Source organism: Aquarana catesbeiana, linkage group LG08 (assembly GCF_042186555.1).
Source record: "Aquarana catesbeiana isolate 2022-GZ linkage group LG08, ASM4218655v1, whole genome shotgun sequence".
Lineage (NCBI taxonomy): Eukaryota > Metazoa > Chordata > Amphibia > Anura > Ranidae > Aquarana > Aquarana catesbeiana.
Window position 1 is genome coordinate 153,205,250 of NC_133331.1, and position 23,123 is coordinate 153,228,372.

A 23,123-nucleotide genomic window follows, 5' to 3' on the forward strand; every position below is an offset into this window, starting at 1 on the left:
AGAAGAGTATAAATTAGCCGCCTTTGTGGACGACGTATTGTTTTACATCACTCGCCCGAGGACTTCTCTCCTGAACCTGTTGGCGATCCTAAAAGACTATGGCAGACTGTCCAATTTCCGGGTTAACCTGGAAACGTTAGATATTAAGAAAGGCAATGCTGGGGACAAGGCATATCAAACGTCCTTCCCTTTCAAATGGGGGTTAAAAGAGCTCAATTATTTAGGAATTAAAATAACTATAGCTAAAGAGTCATTATTCCAGACAAATTTTATGCCACTCCTCAATGAAATTAAGATCGAACTAAACAGAATCTCACATACCCAACTTTCATGGGGCGGAAGAATCAACTTATTCAAGATGACAATTCTGCCAAAAATCATTTATAAAAAGCAAATGCTACCAATCCTAATCCCTCAGATCTATTTCAATAGATTACATACCATGTTTTTAAGGTTCATTTGGAGAGGGAGAAATTCCCGATTAAATTTCTCACTACTAACAAAAAATAAAAGGAAGGGGGTGTGGGGGGCACCTGACATTAGAAAATATTATGAGGCGATAGCTCTAACACGTTTATTAGACTGGGTAAAAAATAATAACGAAAAACAATGGGTAAAAATAGAGAATACAATGAGTGAAGTAGATTTGGGTAAGATAGTATGGATTCCACCACAGTATAGAAAACTTAGTACCGAAATAATGGATATTACAAAACATACACTTAATATTTGGGATAATTTGCACAAAAAGGAGCACTGGCAGTTTAACTCACCGTTAATACCACTTAAAGACACAGATTATTTTACACCGGGGAAAGATCTGTTTGGGAGGGGGATTTTGAAGGATGATATCCAATTAAAAGACGTCATGAGACAGGGCAAGATGTGCACATTTCAAGAACTAAAAGTTAAAAATGAATGGTTTATTATAGATTCTTGGCGGTATGGGCAGCTGAAACATTTTGTTGACTCACTCCCGCAGCCAATTAGGTCGACGGAGAACCTACTCCCCTTAGAGAAATTATGTGCTGAGAAAAAAGGGAGGGGGGTGTCTCTAAGATCTATAGAGTCCTCAATGAATTAGGAGGTGTGGTGAGCCCGAGATTTATAGAGAAGTGGGAGAAGGAGCTGGATACCAAGATTAGTGGACAGGAGGTGGGGCTGATTCTGAAAAGGGTGAATGCCACCTCAGTTAGCTGTAAGCTCTCAGAGATGAATTATAAGATCCTTGCAAGGATGTATATTACCCCCGATAGAGCACATAGAATCCAGATGGAAACGTCGCAGTTTTGTTGGAGAGGTTGCAGAGAAATTGGGACAATGGCTCACATATGGTGGCAGTGCCCTGTAATTAGAGAATACTGTGGGACTAGACGAGCTAAATCAATAGGTGTAAATGTGAAGTATAGGGTTTGGATTAGACTGGAGTAATGGTAGTAGGGGTAGGAGCTGGGAAGGAAATTGGTATACGAGGGTTATATCTGGGGGGGGTGGGGGGGGGATGTTGGGGTGGAGGGGGGGTTGGTCTAGGAGGGTCGTTTGGGATAAATAATTTCAAGGGGTTGTTTTGTTCTTTTCTTTTTATATATACATTACCATGAGCAAATGGTCAATAAATATCGAGGATAAAGCCACAATGATGTGAATATGTAAAGGGACGAGATTGAACTGTAAAGTTGAAAACATAGCCCCAGAAAATACTTCGCTGAAGTGGCAATAAAAAAAAAAAAAAAAAGGCAAGTCCACACAATAGTGACATTTTCATTATAGGTGACAACCGATAGGTTGATTTTCCTACCATAAAACCTTGCTGTCTTTCTGGGTGTTTTTGCCCTCTTTTTATTAGTCCCACTCTTCCTGATGTATACATTATAATATAAATAAAAAAAGCACAAGGAGAGTGAGATCTAAGGCAGAAACTGTGTGTTTTTATTGCTTTGGTCCTGAAAACCTACTGTTTACGAATGGACTTTGGAGCTTTCAAAGTCGCTGTATATTTTTCTTTGTGGAAACATGTTCAGAATTGACACCTTAAAGCGTTTTATTACATTAATATAAATGTTGTCTTGTGTGAGTTTCCAGTAGACAACCCAATCACAAGAATGCTTTCAGTTCCTCTAATCTTTCCTCATAGCTGAGTTCCTCCATGCCTCTTATCAGTTTGGTTGCCCTTCTCTGCACTTTCTCCAGTTCCCCGATATCCTTTTTGTGAACTGGTGCCCAAAACTGAACTGCATATTCCAGATGAGGTCTTACTAATGATTTGTACAGGGGCAAAATGATATCTCTCTCTCTCTCTGGAGTCCATACCTCTCCTAATACAAGAAAGGACTTTGCTCGCTTTGGAAACCACAGCTTGGCATTGCATGCTATTATTGAGCTTATGATCTACCAACCTCCCCCACCCCCCCGATCCTTCTCCACTAAAAATCCCCCCAGTTGTACTCCTCCTAGTATGTATGATGCATGCATATTCTTAGCCCCCAAGTGCATAACTTTACATTTATCTACATTAAACCCCATCTGCACATAGTCACCCAATTAGGCAGCGGCTTGTAAATTGGAGACATCCTGTAGGGACGGTATTCCACTGCATAGTTTGGTGTCATCTGCAAAGACTGAAATGATACTTTTAATCCCAGACCCTATATCATTTATAAAGATATTAAAAAGTAAGGGTCCCAACACTGAACCTTGGGGTACACCACTGATAACCTTAGACCATTCAGAGTAAGAATCATTAACCACTACTCTCTGAATTTAGTCTTTTAGCCAGTTTTCTATCCATTTACAAACTGATATTTCCAAGCCTGTAGACTTTACCTTACCTACCTTAGCAGTGTGTGGGGAACTGTATCGAACGCTTTTGCAAAATCCAAGTATACCACGTCCACAGCTTACCTCTCTGTCCAAGGTTTCAGTTACCTCTTCATAAAAAGAAATTAGATTTGTTTGCCAACTTCTGTCTTTCATGAACCCATGCTATCTGTTGCTTAAAATATTTTTTTACAACAAGGACTCATCTATGTGGTCTTTTATTAAACTCTCCAGTGTCTTTCCAACTATAGAAGTTAAAAACGAACAGGTCTATAGTTACTTGGTAAAGAGTTCCCTTTTTAAATATAGGCATCGCATTGGCCCTACGCCAATCCAGTGGTATTATTCCCATCATTAATGAGTCCCTAAAAATTAGGTACAATGGCTTTGAAATGACAGAGCTCAATTCTTTTAGGATCCGTGGGTGGATGCCATTTGGTCCAGGTGCTTTATCCACCTTTATTCTGTCTAAATATTTCTGGACCATATCACTTTTGAGCTATTGTGGATCATTTGGGGGTGTGTCACAATCACCCCCATTATGGACATGAGCTCCCCCATGCTCCTTTTGTATACAAAGAACTGAAGAATGTATTTAATAAATTTGCCTTTTGTTTGTCCCCAGTCACCCACTCTAGACTATTTTGTAACTACTTTGGTCGACCATGGCGAGGCCTGTTCTGAGTGGAATCTGTCCTGTTAAAACGCTGTATGGTCTTGGCCACCCTGCTGAAGCTCAGTTTCATGGTCTTGACAATATTCTTAGTCTATGCCATCTTTATGTAGAGCAACAATTCTTTTTTTCAGATGCTCAGAGAGTTCTTTGCCGTGAGGTGCCATGTTGAACTTCCAGTGACCAGTATGGGAGAGTGAGAGAGATAATACCAAATTTAACACACCTGCTCCCCATTCACACACTAAGACCCCTTTCACACTGGGGCATTTTTCAGGCGCTTTTAGGCTAAAAATAGCGCCTGCAAAGTGCCTGAAAAACGCCTCCCCTGCAGTGCCAGTATGAGAGCCCGAGTGCGTTAGAAAAAGTCCTGCAAGCAGCATCTTTGGGGCAGTGGAGGAGCGGTGTATACACTGCTCCTCCACCGCCCCTGCCCATTGGAATGCATGGGCTGTGCTGCTGAAGCTCCTGTAAAGCGTTTCGGCAGCAGCACTATTCGGGCTCTATTAACCCCTTCTTCGGCCATTAGCAGGGGTTAAAAGTGCCCCAATAGCGGCCCAATAGCGCAGCTAAAACGATGGTAAAGCGCCACTAAAACTAGCGGTGCTTTACTGCTAACGTGGAGCAGCCCCAGTGTGAAAGGGCTCTTACGAGTTGCATGACACCAGGGAGGGAAAAATGACTAATTGGGCTCAATTTGCACATTTTCACTTAGGGCTGTACTCACTTTTGTTGCCAGTGGTTTAGACATTAATGGCTGTGTGGTGAGTTATTTTAAGAGGCACATGCAAATTTACACTGTTATACAAGCTGTACACTCACTACTTTACATTGTAGCAAAGTGTCATTTCTTCAGTGTTGTCACATGAAAAGATATAATAAAATATTTACAAAAATGTGAGGGGTGTACTCACTTTTGTGAGATACAGTGTGTGGATATATTTATTTTTATTTTTCTCTTCCTAAACCCTTACCACACTTCAGACATGTCTGGATCTAATGAGCCATACATGCACTGTCCATATACTATAGAAATAATTATTTTAATTATTCTAATTTATTTGCAGTAGTGTAAACATTCTTGTTTCTTATGCACACAACTGTTTTTTTTTTTTTTTAAAGAAAGTTAGTGGTCAACAAACTTGCCTATTTATACTTTGTCTTCTGCTTTTATTGTGGATTGTACAAATTATTTATTCTTTTCTTTTTGAAGCTTTATGACTTTGCTCAGCTCAGTGGGAACAGTTATTTTGTATATAATGACATTGAACATTTTAAAGATGAACCTCACTCCATTAAGATCGAATGTGAAGAAGATACGCATGTAACAGAAGAAGTATACAACAGACCTGTGTTCTTACTGCCATCCTACAGGTAACTGTTGACATAGAGTGAAATAGCTGGTCATTACAGGCAAACATGCTTGGCTTGCAAAGAAAGTAAATCTCCTATAGTATTTCTTACTATTACTTTTGTAATCCTATCTTCCTAGCATAGTGACTAGTTCAAATTTTCTTTTATTTAACATTTATTAATTTTCAAAAAAACTGAGTGTTCTGTATATCCTCCTAGGTACCATCGGCTACCCTTGCCTGTGGATGGCGCACCCCTAGAATCTCAGTTTGATGCTTTTGTAAATTTTCTCAGGGTAAGTAAAGCACCTACTTTTATTCCCTTTCTCTGATCTGGCTATATACTGTAATATTTACATTTGTAAATGTGACATTTTGGTATCATTCATACATGTGACAACCTAGTGAATTTATTTTGTTATATTAGAATACTTTTTTTTTTTTAGTTTAATGCAATATTAAAAGAAATAGTTCACAAAATCAAAACATGCAAAACATTTTTTTCAGTCCATGCCAAAATATGTTTCTTAAAAAACTATGAATCAAGCACAAAATACCCAGCATTAAGGTTCTTTACTTCTCCTTTTTCAAACCATAATCTAGTTCACAAAATCAGAACATGCAAAACATTTTTTTCAGTCTGTGTCAAAATATTAAAAAAAAAAAAAAAAACCAATGAATCAGGCACAAAATACCCAGCATTTAGTTTCTTTACGTCTTCCTTTTTAAACCATAATCTTGACTCTAATGTTGCTTTAGAAACAGAAATTTCAGGCAAAAATCACTTTCAAGCAGTTTCATTTGTAAACCATCATTGAACAGATCAATGTAACCTTATAACACATTATAAAGGTTAGATCAAGCGTGTGCTTATGTTGGGGGACATCCAGATTGAATGCTGGTTTTCTTGAGGGGTGGTATGAAAGTAGTGTATTCATATGTAAGAAAATAAAGCTATTTGCACACTACACCAATATAAACAGGTGATAGGTACAAATGAAAGCTTCATTTGTCACTATTTAAAGTGGAAATTTACCCATAACAACCTGATGATAAAAAATAATGTTCTTTAGCAAGAAACATTCATTCCACATTAATAAATACACCTCCAGCTCCATTGCTCCTGTTTTTTGCTGGAGGCTGCCATTTTGCTGAAGCTGAAGCCCAGAGCCTTAAACGGCAGTAAATATTTAGGCGGTCAGCAGGTCGGCCTCTACAAATTCGGCACAGTGCCAAAAAATAGAGCGCAACTGAAAATGTGCAGAGCAGGGTGACACAGTGTATTGCTGAATTTTAGACAGCACAGGCACTTATTTTAATGTTTTACATAGCTACAGTGCCTTGCAAAAGTATTCACCCCCTTGGAATTTTTCGTGTTTTGTTGCCTCACAACCTGGAATTAACATGAATTGTTTGAGGATTTGCTTCATTTAATTTACAGAATATGCCCACATCTTTGAAGATGTTTTTTTTTTTTTTCTTTTTTTTTATTGTGAAGCAAACAACAAATAGGACAAAATAACAGAAACAGTCAATGTGCATAACTATTCACCCCCCTAAAGTCAATACTTTGTAGAGCCACCTTTTACGGCTATCACAGCTCCAAGTCGCCTTGGATAAGTCTCTATGAGCTTGCCACACCTTACCACTGGGATTTTTGCCCATTCTTCCTTGCAAAACTGCTACAGCTCCTTCAAGTTGGATGGTTTGCGCTTGTGAACAGCAATCTTAAAGTCTGACCAGAGATTTTCTATTGGATTGAGGTCTGGGCTTTGACTAGGCCATTCCAACACATTTACATGTTTCCCCTTAAACCACTCAAGTGTTGCTTTAGCAGTGTGTTTGGGGTTATTGTCCTGCTGAAAGGTGACCCTCCACCCTAGCCTCAAATCACACCCAGAGTGGTACAGGTTTTGCTCAAGAATATCCCTGTATTTAGCACCATCCATCTTTCCCTCAACTCTAACCAGTTTCCCAGTCTGAAATACATCCCCACAGCATGATGCTGCCACCACCATGTTTCACTGTGGGGATGGTGTTCTTTGGGTGATGTGATATGTTGGGTTTGCGCCAGACATAGCGTTTGCCTTGGTCAAAAAGATCAATTTTAGTCTCATCAGACCAGAGCACCTTCCTCCATAGGTTTTGGGAGTCTCCCACATGCCTTTTTGCAAACTCATTTGTTTTTTGCTGAAGGTAATGGCTTTCTTCTGGCCACTCTGCCATACAGCCCAACACTATGGAGCGTACAGCTTATTGTCGTCCTATGTACAGATACTCCAGTCTCTGCTGTGGAACTCTGCAGCTCCTCCAGGGTTACCTTAGGTCTCTGTGCTGCCTCTCTGATTAATGCCCTCCTTGCCCGATCCATGAGTTTTGGTGTGCAGCCGTCTCTTGGCAGGTTTGCTGTTGTGCCGTGTTCTTTCCATTTGGTTATGATAGGTTTCATGGTTCTCTTAGGGATCATCAAAGATTTGGATATTTTTTTTAAACCTAACCCTGACTTGTACTTCTCAACAACATTGCCCCTTGTTTGGTGAGCTCCTTGATCTTCATGGCAGTGTTTGGTTAGTGGTGCCTCTTGCTTAGGTGTTGCAGCCTCTGGGGCCTTTCAAAAAGGTGTGTATATGCAATGACAGATCATGTGACACAAATGAGGTCCACCTGTGTGATTGCACACAGGTGGATGTCATTTCACTAATTATGTGACTTCTAAAGGTAATTGGTTGCACCAGAGCTTTTTATGGACTTCATAACAAAGGGGGTGAGTACATATGCACATGCCAATTATCAGTTTTTTATTTCTGAAAATAGTTTTATGTAAATATTTTTCTAATTTTACTTCACCAACTTAGATTATTGTGTTCTGATCCATCACATATAATTCAGATTAAAAAAAAAACAATGAACTAAAGGCTGTAATGTAACAAAATCGGTAAAAAGCCAAGGGGGTCGAATACTTTTGCAAGGCACTGTATAACTGCAAAAGGAGCCAGCCTGAAATGATCTATCAGGACTTAGTTTTCTGACTAAAGTTCCACTTTAACTTTATTGGCACATACATTTTGCAGAGATTCAGCTCTGAATTGTGATCAGTAGCAGGTATTGACACACTAATGACTATTCATGTTTATTGCAATGTTTGGACTTGTTTTTGTTTCTATGTTGACAGTGTTTTTACTACATTTACAGACAATTAAAGCCTATCTTCAGCCAAAACTTTTTATTTAATCTTGAATACTGTGTTGAAGAATTAAAACCCCTGTTACGCTTCTATTGCCATCTGTATCCTACTGGGGAACTTTTCCGTTTCTTGCTGTTAGGACTGGATGTCAGGGGGAAATCTCTTCAACAGGTACACAAGAAAGAATATACTGTATATGGAGTAAAGCGGACAAAGGTTATAACATCATTGATGCTGTCAACCATTTCAAAATTAACCATTTTTTTTCCTTTTTAAAATGGTATATTTTCTCAGTTTAAACATTTGTTGTCTATTTTCTAATAATATATGGGGTTATGAGATTTGCAAATCATTGCATTCAGTTTCTATGTAGATTTTACATAACCTCCCAACTATTTTGGAATTGGGGTTATAAATATATGCTATATTTATTCATATAATTATTAAGATAAACAAATGGAAGAGGCGCTTGCATTTTACTATAATATATAGCATGACTCAATATTCAGAAGTGAATAGGGTTGCAGGAAAGAAAATCGAGAGCACAGTGATTATTGCTAGCAGTTATAGCCACTGGCAATAATCCCATGTAAAAATCAGACATGCTGGTTGTACCCAAGTTGATCAATGGATTGACTTGGGTATAATCAGCCTGCCCATAGAGATTTGAATCATCTATGCCCAGCTTTAAGATCTCTAAAGGGTGAAAGTTAACCATTAGGAAAAAAATTAAATAAATATATTGCCAATGTAATGCATAATACTATAAAACACAGGCCACATTAAAAAATTAAGGTATTTGGTTAAGGTAAAATTGTATTTAGCTTACACCATATATGCTGTTTTGTGTGTAATAACTCTTCAGTGTATTATAAATAGAGAAAGATTACTTTGCATAACTGACAGAAAAGTGTTCAACAAAATATTTTTATGAATTTATTGCATTCTAGCTTAAATTTGGCCAATATTTTTATGCATTTTAGGAAAACCCATGTCTCTTGCTGCTTCGTGACGCCAACTGCCCTCCACCAGCTTTGCTTTTCAGTTGCCAGACAGGAGTTGGTAGAACAAACTTAGCCATGATTCTCGGGACATTAGTTCTCTATCACCGTAAAGGAGCAACTGGAGAACAGACGTGAGTCCTTCATCTTTCATTTCCAGTGTTTATAGGAAAGTGCTGGCTTCATACTTTTGTGCTTCATGTGGATTTCAACAGGAGCAAACATGGTGCCATTGTTGGTTCTTGTTCATTCTCTTACCTAGTAAGATTACATGTGAAGTTGACCAGCAACAAAGTTATCTTTTATATTATTAATTGGAAGTCAAATCACAAAAGCCTAAAGAAAAAATTCACCTTTGGAACATGTTACATGTTTCACCCGTTCTTGGGGTGTTTAACATGTTCCCGCATCTGCACCTTCTCCCCTTGACAGCCCCCCCACCTTCACCACGACAGCAAGCAGGGGGTTCTTCTCCCTGTACCTGCTGTCATAATTTAAAAACCGCTCTACACACATGGTCATGTCATTCATTCACTACACTACATACATTACAAGTACCGTCAGTCGTTGCGGCTGACGGCTTGAAATTCTCAATGAACTACTAGGTGGTGAGCTCTCTCGTAGTTCTTTGATCTTCCTGCTTTTAAGTAACTGCCTGCTCGTATGGGAGGTACAGGTAGACATCTAATCGGAGAGTCTGCAGGAACTGGATATGGCACCCGCTACCTTTTCGATCGCGAGTGCAATGCTCTGTAGGCTCCTTAGAAAAAAAAATTAATTGCACACTTTTCTTTATTGTACATCATGGGACACAGAGCCTCCAGTGCAAAGCACAAAAGCAGAGGTACGCTAATGCATACATTCACACAATTTTTATCAAGTGGATGTAAGGAGGAATGAGGATATCCCCTCCGGGCGCAGTGTGCTGCAGGCAGCAGTAAAAGTCCTCAGGTCTGGGGATGCCCTACGGGTTGTGTCTCCCTCCCCTCAAGTAGCATTGCTATGGGACGTCCCATTAAGTAATTACTTAAGGCTCTGTGTCCCATGGTTTACGATAAAGAAAATAGGATTTTTATAACCGCTTACCTGTAAAATCCTTTTCCTGGAGTACATCATGGGACACAGAGGTCCCTCCCCTCTTTTTTGGGGTTTAAGTATATTGCTTGGCTACAAAAACTGAGGTACTCCTGGAAGGAGGAGGGGTTATATAGGGGAGTCAACTTCCTGGATTTGGTATACCAGTGTCAACACTTGAAGGTGGCCTATAACCCATTAAGTAATTACTTAAGGCTCTGTATCCCATGATGTACTCCAAGAAAAGGATTTTACAGGTAAGCTGTTATAAAAATCCTATTTTTTTACCTGCAAAAAAAATGTGCATTTTATAATTTTTTTTCAAAAGGTGAACTTAGCCTTTAATGTATGGCATATTTTCATGTCTGTGTGTTATTTGTTAAGTTTTCAAATTTGTTTTCTTCCACTAAAGGATGCATTGCATGGATCAGCTAAATTTCCCACATGCACGTTTGACAGTACATTTTATGCAAAAGTCTATTCACAAAAATTACCTCACGCGCTTTTATTCTACCTCTGCCTGATACTTGTTGTAAATGTCTGCTATGCCATGTAAAAAAAAAAATATTGCTCCCAACTTAATGCAAATTTATCAATAGGAACTGGACAGCTTAGGGAGTTGATCCCATTATCTTTTAACTTGAAGATGGATTATATCAGTTCAGAACATTAGAAGTAGCATAAGGGCTTTAACATTTTTGTTCTGGCATGTTTTTTGCATTTTATGCCTCTTTAGATGTAAGGCACATTTTGTGATACTTGCATTAAAGCACATATACAGTTCTTTTTACATGTGTTTTAAATGCAGTAAGATAATTCCCAGACACGATCCACTTACTAGAAAAAATGCAGCATCTAGGCATTAAAGACAATGCACCATAGCTGTAAACCTTGTCTAAAGGTAGTTCTAGGCAAAAATATCTGGGCGACAGTTGCTTGATCTGGTCAGCTTTGTTTCTGGGGAATTTAAAAAATTACCCAGATGGCAGCTGTTAGAGGAAACATTGATCAAGCTAGACAGAGTGCCTGTACCAATTGCTCTTGCTCCCTCCATAAGCAGGGTTGGTGGTGTCTGCCAGATAATATAATTCTCAGATGGAGGGATAGTTTAAAAAACAAGGCCGTCATTACCTTATAAAATATAGAAGCACATTCATCTGTTACAGAAATGGGGATGTCCTCATTAGGCTTTTTTTTTTTCTTTTCAAGGTAGTCAAACTCCAACACTGTTGAAGCTCTTATTCCCATGGGGAAGGGGTTTGACAAGTGGAAAAAAAGCTACGCAAACAGTAATATGGATCTCCTGCTGAGGGGATCTGTCAGAACTAGTGTAAACTGACAGGTGCACCAATAAAGAAATAAAATCCCCAACAAGCAAAGTTTCTGTTTTGTGTTTTTCCGCTTTATATATCTTTTGGACTAGAGAATAAATATCATATATTGAATTAGTGGCATCTAAGTAAGCTAATTGGTATAAAGCATTTGTGTAGCTGTGTTGTGGAACCATTCTATATTCCTAAAAATGTCTGTACATTTGGAAATATTTGTTTAAAATAGAATATGCAAATTAATTTACAGTGCCTTGAAAATGTATTCATACCCCTTGAAATTTTCCAAATGTTGTCATGTTACAACCAAAAAATGTAAATGTATTTTTATGTGATAGACCAACACAAAGTGGCACATAATTGTGAAGTGGAAGGAAAATGATAAATGATTTTCAACATATTTTACAAATTTTTGAAAAGTGTGGCGTGCATTTGTATTCAACCCCCTTTACAATTGCCTTCAGAAGTCACCCAGTTAGTAAATAGGGTCCACCTGTGTGTAATTTAATCTCCGTATAAATACAGCTGTTCTGTGAAGCCCTCAGAGGTTTGTTAGAGAACCTTGGTTAACAAACGGCATCATGAAGGCCAAGGAACACACCATACAGGTCAGGGATAAAGTTGTGTAGAAGTTTAAAGCAGGGTCAGGTTATAAAAAAAAATATCCCAAGCTTTGAGCATTAATCAGAGAAGCAGCCAAGAGGACCATGGTAACTCTGGAGGAGCTGCAGAGATCCATAGCTCAGGTGGGAGAATCTGTCCACAGGACAACTATTAGTCATGCACTCCACAAATATGACCTTTATAAAGAGTGGCAGAATTAAGCCATTGTTGAAAGAAAGCCATAAGAAATCCCATGTGCAGTTTGCAAGAAGCCATGTGTGGGACACAGCAAACATGGAAGAAGATGCTCTGGTCAGATGAGACCAAAATTGAACTTTTTGGCGTAAAAGTGAAATGCTATGTGTGGCGGAAAACGAACACTGCACATCACCCTGAACAAACCATCCCCACTGTGAAACTTGGTGGCGGCAGCATCATCTTGTAGGGGATGCTTTTCTTTTAGCAGGGACAAGGAAGCTGGTCAGAGTTGATGGGAAGATGGATGGAGCCAAATACGGGGCACTCTTAGAAGAAAACCTGGTAGTCTGCATAAGACTTGAGACTGGGGGGGGGGGGGGGGGGCAGAGGTTCACCTTCCAGCAGGACAACAACCCTAAACATACAGCCAGAGTTACAATGAAATTGTTTAGATCAAAGCATATTCATGTGTTAGAATGGCCCAGTCAAAGTCCAGACCTAAATCCAATTGAGAATCTGTGGCAAGAATTGAAAATTGCTGTTCACAGACACTCTCCATCCAATCTGACAGAGCTTGAGCTATTTTGCAAAGAGTTGGTTAGATGTATGGAGCCAAATACAGAACCTGTTAGAGTCTACAAAAGACTTGAGACTGGGGCAGAGAACGACCCTAAACATACAGCCAGAGCTACAATGAAATGGTTTAAATGAAAGCATATTCATGTGCAGGGCTGTCTTTAATGCAGGGCAAATGGGACAGCTGCCCTGGGCCCTGTATTTGCTGCGGGGCCCAAAGCAGCTGCCCCTTGAGCCCACGCTACCCACAAAATAGGGCCGGGATGATGGCACCGCAGAGTGCACCCGGGACACGGGAGGCAGCGCTGCATTCCCCAGCCAGCAGAGAGGGGACGGGGCCTAGAGCTGTACTGAAGCTCTGGCCCCACCCCATGCAGTCTGTATACTCGGGAGGGAGGCAGCACTGTATTCCCCAGCCAGCAGAGAGGGGGGCGGGACTGGGAGCTCCACTGACGCTCTGACCCCGCCCCATGCAGTCTGTATACTCGGGAGGAAATGGCTGTAGTAGGAGCAGATCTTTGAGTGGGAGCCCCGCTCCCGGACTTTTGAAAGTGCATGGTGAGCCCGGATGGCCAGGTATGTCCTTCCCTCCCATATAATGCTTGACTGCTTTCCTAAACCCTGAGTTGTTTAGCTGTAAAGCTGTGCATTGCTGAAAGGTCTCTAGTCATCTCCTGCACTATGTCCGCAGTCTCTCACCATATCCTGCACTATTTCCACAGTCTCTCACTGTCTGCTGCAGTATGTGTATTAATGTGCTGCTTTACTTAAATATTTGGGATTGCTCCACTGCTCATGAAGTGGCAATGATGTGCAGTAACCTGTGTCAATCAATCGGTGAACGGTAGTGGTCTGCTGTAATCTCTAGCAACCAGTCAGTTAGCAGTAATGATGTGCAGTAACCTCTAGCAACCAGTGAGCAGTAATAATGTGCAGTGACCTCTAGCAACCAGTGAGCGGTAATAATGTGCAGTAACCTCTAGCAGCCAATCAGCAAGCAGAAATGATGTGTTGTAACCTCTAGCAACCAGACAGTGAGTGGTAATGATGTGCTGTAACTTCTAGCAACCAATCAGTGAGCAGTAATGTGCTGTAATCTATAGCAACCATTGAGCAGTAATAATGTGCAGTAACCTCTAGCAACCAATCAGCAAGCAGAAATGATCTGTTGTAACCTCTAGCAACCAGTCAGTGAGCAGTAATGATAGGCTGTAACCTCTTGCAACCAATTACAATCGCTGCGTGATCTGCTGCAGCAAACTGATTTTGAGTCTACTGGCTATTTTTTAAAATATCTTAGAATAGGGGGCCCCAAGAAAATGTTTGCCCAGGGTCCAATTAATATTAAAATGGCCCTGTTCATGTGTTAGAATGTCCTAATCAAAGTCCAGATCTAAATCCTATTAAGAATCTGTGGCAAGACTTGAAAACTGCTGTTCAAAGACACTCTCCATTCAATCTGACAAAGCTTGAGCTATTTTGTAAAAAAAAATGGGCGAAAATTTAAATCTCTAGATGTGCAAAGCTGACATACCCAAAATTACTTGTAGCTGTAATTGCAGCGAAAGGTGGTCCTACGAAGTATGGGCTGAATACAAATGAACGCCACACTTTTGAGTTATTTATTTGTAAAAAATTTGGAAAACCATTTATCATTTTCCTTCCACTTCACAATTATATACAATGTAATATAAACATAAAAGCACACACAGGTTGGACTTGTCATTTTTCAGCGTTACCAACTATGTAACTATGTGCCACTTTGTGTTGGTCTATCACATAAAATCCCAATAAAATACATTTACGTTTTTGGTTGTAACATGACAAAATATGGAAAATTTCAAGGGGTATGAATACTTTTTCAAGGCACTGTATATGCCTGCAAACAATGGGAAATGTTACGTATAACATCAGGGAAATTAGCACACATCATGTTCTCATACTAAATACGCTACATCTGCTAATCAGAGATGCAACACATTTTTCAGATTCCTTCTGAATTTGACAAAATGTAAATCAGATTTATTTACACAGTGAAGCTTGCAGACAGAAGCTGCTTACTATGTTACTATGGTAATAAGTCTTCTAGAAGCTTAAGAGTATTTGATAGGACTGTAATTTGGCAGGGAAAGTCACTTGGCTTCCTTCTAATTAATTCAGAGTAAGCAGTGTTTCTCAATTAATTGGTCTGCCTGTATATTTACTGAGGATTTTTTCTAGGGTCTTGAAATGCTTTTTTGTTATAATGCAAAAAATATACTGTTGCATATTTTCTGTTTTTTCTTTTTGGTTCTTAAATATGTACAAATATCAAATGACATGTAGAAAAAAATTCAACAATTTCACTACACAGCAAATCAGCGCAAAACAGAAACGTATATTAGTTTATTAAAATTTTCTATAAGAAAGTATTCCTAAGTAATTCACTTCCCTGTCCAATGTTGCAGATGCAGAGAATACATGCACACAAATGGTCTTATTAAAATAAAGAGTGCCAGCAAATTCAGGAAACTACCTAGTGCAAATCAAGTGATACTGTCTATTGTATTAAATTGATTTAGAAAAATTCAGATTGCCAAATGCTTATAATCAAACTATTTACCCTTTTGATTAATCTTGTTTCACTATAAATTCTGTTACAGTGCCACCCAGAGCACAAATGATTTACCAAAGGAACGCTTTCAGGTCATACAGAACTTCATCAGCCTGGTACCAGATGGAGAGAAAATCGTTGCAGAGGTAAAGTTCTGTTTTTAATGGCTAATGTATTTATATTTCACCGTTGATGACCTCTACTACCCATACACCAGTCATCTAGTTCTGTGGCTTTAAACTATCAGGCCGTGGCCCTCTGCATTGTAGGTTGGCATCATGGGAAAAGTAGTTCCAAAACATCTGGGGTGCCAAGGTTCGCCATCACTGACATAGGGTGTAGGAAAACACAATGCCTGTAATACCAGGCTGCAGCCACTAGATGGTGCTGTCCACACTAATGAAGAGTTTATCTATACTAGACTAGTACACTCGAGGTACAGTTCTTTGACTTTGGCATCTACTGGTGGATGTGAAGGATGACAACTGCGAGAAAAAAATAATTTTACAGGCTCACATCCAATTGGATGCTTTGGACATGCTGGTTATGGAACCATGACTGTCTGTGACTTGTAGTGGGCAGTATGCATAAACATTGAAGCTGCTTCACTCACCCCAGGGGATGTGAGGGGTGCTGCATGGAAGCAGTGGGTAGGGTGAAGGGGACTGGTAGATGGACTTCCAGAGAGAAGCATGAAAAACCGTATCTTAAACAGGACAACCTGTAATAATTTCTGCTGATGTGGAAATAAGTTTCAGTGTGTCCTTATTTATTGCCAGGCTGAGCAATTGATACCTAATGCTTGGTGTAATGCTTTGGTGGAAGGACAGAACAAGAGGGAAGCATAAGGGAAAGAGCGAGACAGACAAAAAGGAGAAGGGAAGAGTGAGAATGAAACCGAGAGAAGGAAAAAGAGAACAAAAGAGGGAGGGAGAGCCAAAGAGAAAATGAGTCAGAAAGGAAAGAGAATAAGAGGGGGAGAGAAACGGAGAAGGAGGGCGAAGAGAGAAAAATACAGAACAAGAAAAGAGATAAAATTAAGCTTTACATAAACTTAACATTTTTTTTGCTATTGTGTCTACTTAAAGTAGACCTATAGGCAAAACTTTTTTATTTACCTTTTTGAATAAATTGAAAATGGATTATAACCTCTGTCAGTTTGTATCACTGTCTGTGACCAGGTTAGAGAGTCACCCTCTATTTGTGCTATTTACCATTATCATTGAAAATAAAAGAAAATCCCACATTTTGGGTTGTCCCTAGAAAAGTAATAGAGGTGAAATTCCTTGAAAGCGTTTGTTACCCCAACACTTCATATTCCTGATATGTGCCTGCTGTACCATGTACTTGTATGAGAAAATATCCTGTTCTCTCTGCATTGCTTCCTTTGTGTGAACCCCTGGTGCTCCTGCCAGTCTCCTTGCTTTCCTTATAAAAACTGACCACATTAGGCAGGTGAGCACACTGTGTTCAGTTTTCTGGCTGGGAACTCGGTATGCTCTCCTCCAATGATCATACTTGTCCTGACATGCCCACGCTGCACAGCCATTCACTGGGAAGCTCAGTGTCCGGCTGCTTCTCCTCCCCCCAGCTCTTACGGGGCTGAGAACAGAGGGAACGTGATTACTTATAAAAAGGTATTTACAATGTGTTTTTATATCTATACAAAATGTTTTGCATCTCATTTCTATTTTAACCTGAATGGGTTGTTTTACAAGGTGATCATTTACTATCATTTTAATTTGCAGGGATTTCCTCTTACTTTCTGTTGTGGCTATGGGACAGGAGGTGAAGGTCAATCTATCCAATGGGACACAGATGGCAAAAAAAATTTGATAGAAATATCCCTCCTTTAAGCTGGCTACACATTATACAATTTTCTTGTTCAATTTCCTTTAGTTTTATCTTCAACTATGTAGTGCAAGGACCTGCCTGATTGCATACAATTTTTGAAAGTGCTTAGGTTTTACCTCATATTATATGGTTTTGGTAAATCCTAAAGGAAATTTAAAAAAAAGTGTTTAATGTGTAGCCAGCTTTACTCAGCTTAGCCAGCTTTACTCTAATCTAAATTTTGCAAACTCCAGACTCGGGGAGTGGGGGGGTGGAGGGCAATAAAAACAGGCGACTGAGCTGTGGATTTACTGCCCACTGGAATTTTAAATTCACTGCCTGATAGAAGATTGCTAACAAAAACAGTGGTCAGGAAATACTAGTGGTGCCTCCTGAATGCCTGCCAGCTGCTGCTATACTGCCCTCTGAAAAGCAATCCACCAAAGATCACCTTCAGACCGACTGTCTGAAAGAGCCATAACCCAGATTATTGTGCTTACCTCCTTATCACCTGTCCCCAATATTTTAAAAATTTGGCTGTGCACAACCGTTACCAATGCTCACGGTATATGCTGATTTTAGAGCTCTGAATAAGTCTGGCCAAGCAGGGGGAGACATGTTGAACTGCTACTAATAGATCACTGCTTTCACACAGCCCAGCTATTCTTCTCTACAACCAAATGCTGGGGAACCGTGTTTATTTATTTATTTATTTATATATTTTTTTTAGGGGCTGATTTAAAAAAGGAACCAAAGTAAAATATTTGGTTCAAACTCTTATTTATCTTTGTCCATTGAGGGACATGGGTATATAGTAATACTTGGACATTTGGGTTATACTGCTACTTACAGGAGGTTGGGATATTGGCAAATAAGAAAAAAATGCTAAGATAGCTTCTGTATAATCCCACCTCTAACCATCATACCCCTGTTTTCTGCTAGTGTCCTAGGTGGTTGGATGGCTTTCCCTCAACTCCTCTGAGGAAAACTCTAACTATACTTTTGTTAGGCTTTTGTCACTTCCTTTGTTGTTCAATTATTTTTTCTTCAATCAAGATAATTTGTACACATGTATACTTTTTTCGTGACCTCAATCAAAAGTAACTTTGAAAATGCTGTTTGACTCTTTTGTCTCATCAGCTATCTGGATGTGCATATCCTTAGCAACAGCTTTGGAGGCTAAACCTGGACCCCACTGGACTGGAAGATTGCATGGCTAGCCTAAAGTGTGACCTTCGGACACTGGGCTCTGCATTTTTGTGCTTTCTAGGTTTCCAATTGCTATGTTAGTTAACCGCAGAGCACTGTCCAGATCCAGAGTCATGACACAGCATATGGTATGACCCAGCCTCTAAAGACTCATGCAGGAGTAAGTCTCTAGATATGGCAAGGCTAGCCTGGAATGTCACCTCTAGCAACTGGATTGTGCATTGTTGTGCTTTCCACACAGAAACAGCCTCTGATGTGACCCAGTCTCTGAGGACTCGTGTAGTGAGTAAGGCCAGTCAGACTGAAGCGCTGGGATTTACCTTGCAGTTGGCAGCATTGGGCACCATTTTCTAATTCCCACCACTGGCATCTTTTATTGGTAACAGTTAAGGCTGAGGGAGCTGAGTGCTGACGTCATCAACTAGGGGAAGTGTTGCGCCCATTCTGTGCACTTTCTCCCACCATTCAGCCTAGAGGAAGCAACTTCCCTTATATGGACATATGCCCATATGTAGTCGTATATCATAAAGGTAATATGAGTATATACATTATCTCACAAAAGTGAGTGCACCCCTCACATTTTTGTAAATATTTTATTCTATCTTTTCATGTGACAACACTGAAGAAATGACGCTACAATCTAAAGTAGTGTACAGCTTGTATAACAGTGTAAATTTGCAGTCCCCTCAAAATAACTTAACAGACATCCGTTAATGTCTAAACCGCTGGCAACAAAAGTGAGTACATCCCTAAGTGAAAATATCCAAATTGGGCCCAAAGTGTCAATATTTTGTGTGGCCACCATTATTTTCCAGCACTGCCTTAACCCTCTTGAGCATGGAGTTCACCAAAGCTTCACAGGTTGTCACTGAAGTCCTCTTCCACTCCTCCATGACAACATCACGGAGCTGATGGATGTTAGAGACCTTGCGCTGCTCCACCTTCTGTTTGAGGATGCCCCACAGATGCTCAATAGGGTTTAGGTCCGGAGACATTCTTGGCCAGTCCATCACCTTTACCCTCAGCTTCTTTAGCAAGGCAGTGGTCGTCTTGGAGGTGTGTTTAGGGTCGTTCTCATGTTGGAATACTGCCCTGCAGCCCGGTCTCTGAAGAGAGGGGATCGTGCTCAGCTTCAGTATGTCGAAGTACATGTTGGCATTCATGGTTCCCTCAATGAACTGTAGCTCCCCAGTGCTGGCAGCGCTCATGCAGCCCCAGACCATGACACTCCCACCACCAAGCTTGACTGTAGGCAAGACACACTTGTCTTTGTACTCCTCACCTGGTTGCCGCCACACACGCTTGACACCATCTGAACCAAATTATTTTTTCTTGGTCTCATCAGACCACAGGACCTGGTTCCAGTGATCCATGTCCTTAGTCTGATTGTCTTCAGCAAACTGATTGCGGCTTTCTTGTGCATCATCTTTAGAAGAGACTTCCTTCTTCGTCAACAACCATGCAGACCAATTTGATGCAGTGTGCGGGGTATGGTCTGAGCCCTGACAGGCTGACCCCCCCCCAACCCTTCAACCTCTGCAGCAATGCTGGCAGCACTCATATGTCTATTTCCCAAAGACAACCTCTGGATATGACGCTGTGCATGTGCACTCAGCTTCTTTGGTCGACCATGGCAAGGCCTGTTCTGAATGGAACCTGCCCTGTTAAACCACTGTATGGTCTTGGCCACCATGCTTCAGCTCAGTTTCAGGGTCTTGGCAATGTTCTTATAGCCTAGGCCAGTGATGGGGAACCTATGGCACATGTGCCACAGCTGGCACACCGAGGCCTCTCTGTGGGCACGCAGCATGCCGCCAGGATAAGGGGGGGGAATCCCCTAGCCAGGCAGTCAATTGTGCAAAATTTAGGGGGGTGTAAAGTTATTCCTTTGCCGTCCCAAGGGTCTGTGCTACAGCTTATTGCCTCCCCGGACCCCTACACCTCCAGTGAGGCATTTGGGCATTCCTCTCTGCAGCACCAGGTTCCAGCTCCCCCTGCCTCAGGACTACTTTGGCACAGCCCGTCCTTCTGGCAAATGCACTGCGACCTGTGAAACAGCGGAGGGGGGGTGGTGCTCGGAGCAGATCATGGCCATGTGAGAGGTGCAGTGGCTTTTAGCTGACCTCTTGGGGGCTGGGAAACCAAGGAGTCGCTGGATGGTGGGGACTCCTGCAATACTGCCTGTCTGGTGCTGGGGAGAGCCCTGATGTGATGGAAGATGAGGCCATGGAGAGGTAAGGAGGAGGATGGATCCTCCTTTGTGTGGAGGGGATGGGGGGGTGGGGGGGTGTATGAGTAGTGCAGGAAGTATGTGTCAGGAAGTTCAGTGTATGTTGCACAGTGCATTCTGAGCAAAACACATTTCTGAACCCTGTATTCTGAGCACAACGCATTCCTGAACCCAGTATTCTGAGCAAAACACCTTCCTGAACCCTGCATTCTGAGCAAAATGTATTCCTGAACCCTGTATTCTGATTACAACGCATTCCTGAACCCTGCATTCTGAGCAAAACGCATTCCTGAACCCTGCATTCTGAGCAGAACACATTCCTAAACCCTGTATTCTGAGCTAAACGCATTCCTGAACCCTGCATTCTGAAAAAAAAGCATTTCTGAACCCTGCATTCTGAGCAAAACGCATTCCTGAACACTGTATTCTGAGCAAAACGCATTCCTGAACCCTGCATTTTGAGCATATCTGGCAGAACTGTACGTTTTTGGTCTCTTAGGGCTCATTCAGATGGATGATCAGTCCCATCCTCTGTACAGAGCCGCTGGTAGGTTTATTTTGTGTTGAAATAAATAAATTGGATTTGTAGTCACTGTTTGGGCACTCGGGCTCAAAAAGCTTCACCGTCACTGACCTAGGCCATCTTTATGTAGAGCAACAATTATTTTTTTGAGATCCTCAGAGAGTAATTTGCCATGAGGTGCCATGTTGAACTTCCAGTGACCAGTATGAGAGAGTGAGAGCGATGACACAGAATTTAACATGCCTGCTCCCCATTCACACCTGAGACCTTGTAACACTAACGAGCCACATGATACCAGGGAGGAAAAATTGATAATTGGGCCCAATTTGGACATTTTCACTTAAGGGTTGCACTCACTTTTGTTGCTAGAGGTTTAAACATTAATGGCTGTGTATTGTTATTTTGAGGGGACAGCAACTTTACACTGTTATACAAGCTGTACACTCAATACTTTACATTGTAGCAAAGTGTCATTTCTTCAGTGTTGTCACATGAAAAGATAGAATAAAATATTTACAAAAATGTGCAAAAATTTACAAAAATGTAAGGGGAATACTCACTTTTGTGAGATACTGTAAATACATAAGTGAATAGACAAATTAAATATAGTGTCATAGTATGATACAAAAACCATTATAAAAATAAAATGTAGTGCATCATATATCAGTGCATGCAATAAATGTGCCACACATATTTATATATACACACGTGAAGGAATCGCGCAAAACACTGATGGAATAACCAATAATGGTGAGCAAGTCCCAATCCAGTAATGTGATCGGTGCACTTCTTCTTTAAAGTGGTTGTAAACTCCTAAAATGAAAACATACTACAGTGTTTATAGCACTTGGTATGGATGCCATCTGCTCTTTCTGTCCTCTGCCATTTGCATGAGTCACTTCGGCGAGTTTTCCCCAACATAAGGCAATCCTGGAAGACACCCCCAGCACACTGAAGGTGATTGACAGCCTTAGCTGTGCATGTTTACCAGTGAAACTGTGCAGAGGGGATGTGTCTATTCTCTACACTCAGGTCTTGGATTACACTCAGCTTTATGCTCTGTGCTGTGCAGTGCGAGACAACAGATTCCTACCCCCTGCCTCCTGAAAGCTAAGAAATGCTCTTTGATCTGTGTACTTTGAACAAAAAGGCTGTGGATAAACAAGGTGTATCACATGAGGCTAGTCACTTCAGTAGGCTTATGTAAGGGTTTATTATCACTTTAATGCTTTTTTGTTTTCTTCTTCTGAGATTATGGATTTTGAACAAAAGTCAAGCTAGTCCTTGGGAACAAGCTGACCTGTTGCTTGCTAGTATGGGAGTCCCCCCACACCACCATCTTTGGAGGTTTCTTCTAATGGATATTTGTATTTACTGAACAGTTTGCCAAGTTCATGGGGAATATTTCTTGTTTGTCAGCCTTTGAATCTGACCTCTGTTGGATCTCATTTGGTTTTGGAGAGAGTGAGAATTCTGCATGTGAGTGTGCCTCCTTTCTTCCTTGCTTAAAAGTATCCATTGCTAAGAAGTCATGTTCGTCCTGCTAGGACATCAACAGCTAGGACACTCTTTTTGCCTGCTGCAGAATTTCCCTAGGAGGAATAACATTAGTCCTAACCCCTACATTAATACCTGGATACTGTAAGCTAGATCGCCAATTTGGGTACGATAGATGTTCTCCACCGCATACCCCCTTTTTTATTAAAAGTGTTGTTGGTCACCCCACAATCTCCTTTAAAAGGATTTAGGGTTACTACCCTTCTATTTACCTAGCTTAAAGGGTAACTCCACGTTTGTGGCAAAAAAACCCAATAGCAAATAAAAATATAGCATATACAATTGCGACTCAAGTCATATTGTACTTGAATGTTATTAAAAATTACCTTTCCTTTTCAATGTGCAGCGCTGTAATTTTCTGTACAATGCAAA

General features: G+C 40.7%; 1 protein-coding gene across 2 annotated transcripts in view; it reads left to right on the forward strand.

The window, feature by feature from the left end:
- Positions 1 to 23,123, forward strand: part of PALD1 (phosphatase domain containing paladin 1) — a 450,641-nt gene that overhangs the window by 209,217 nt on the left and 218,301 nt on the right. For both annotated transcript variants that reach the window (XM_073596575.1, XM_073596576.1), the window contains 4 exons: positions 4,704 to 4,864; positions 5,063 to 5,138; positions 9,010 to 9,161; positions 15,449 to 15,545. In XM_073596575.1, coding sequence (XP_073452676.1) covers positions 4,704 to 4,864; positions 5,063 to 5,138; positions 9,010 to 9,161; positions 15,449 to 15,545 — 486 coding nt within the window. The remainder of the gene's footprint in view (positions 1 to 4,703; positions 4,865 to 5,062; positions 5,139 to 9,009; positions 9,162 to 15,448; positions 15,546 to 23,123) is intronic.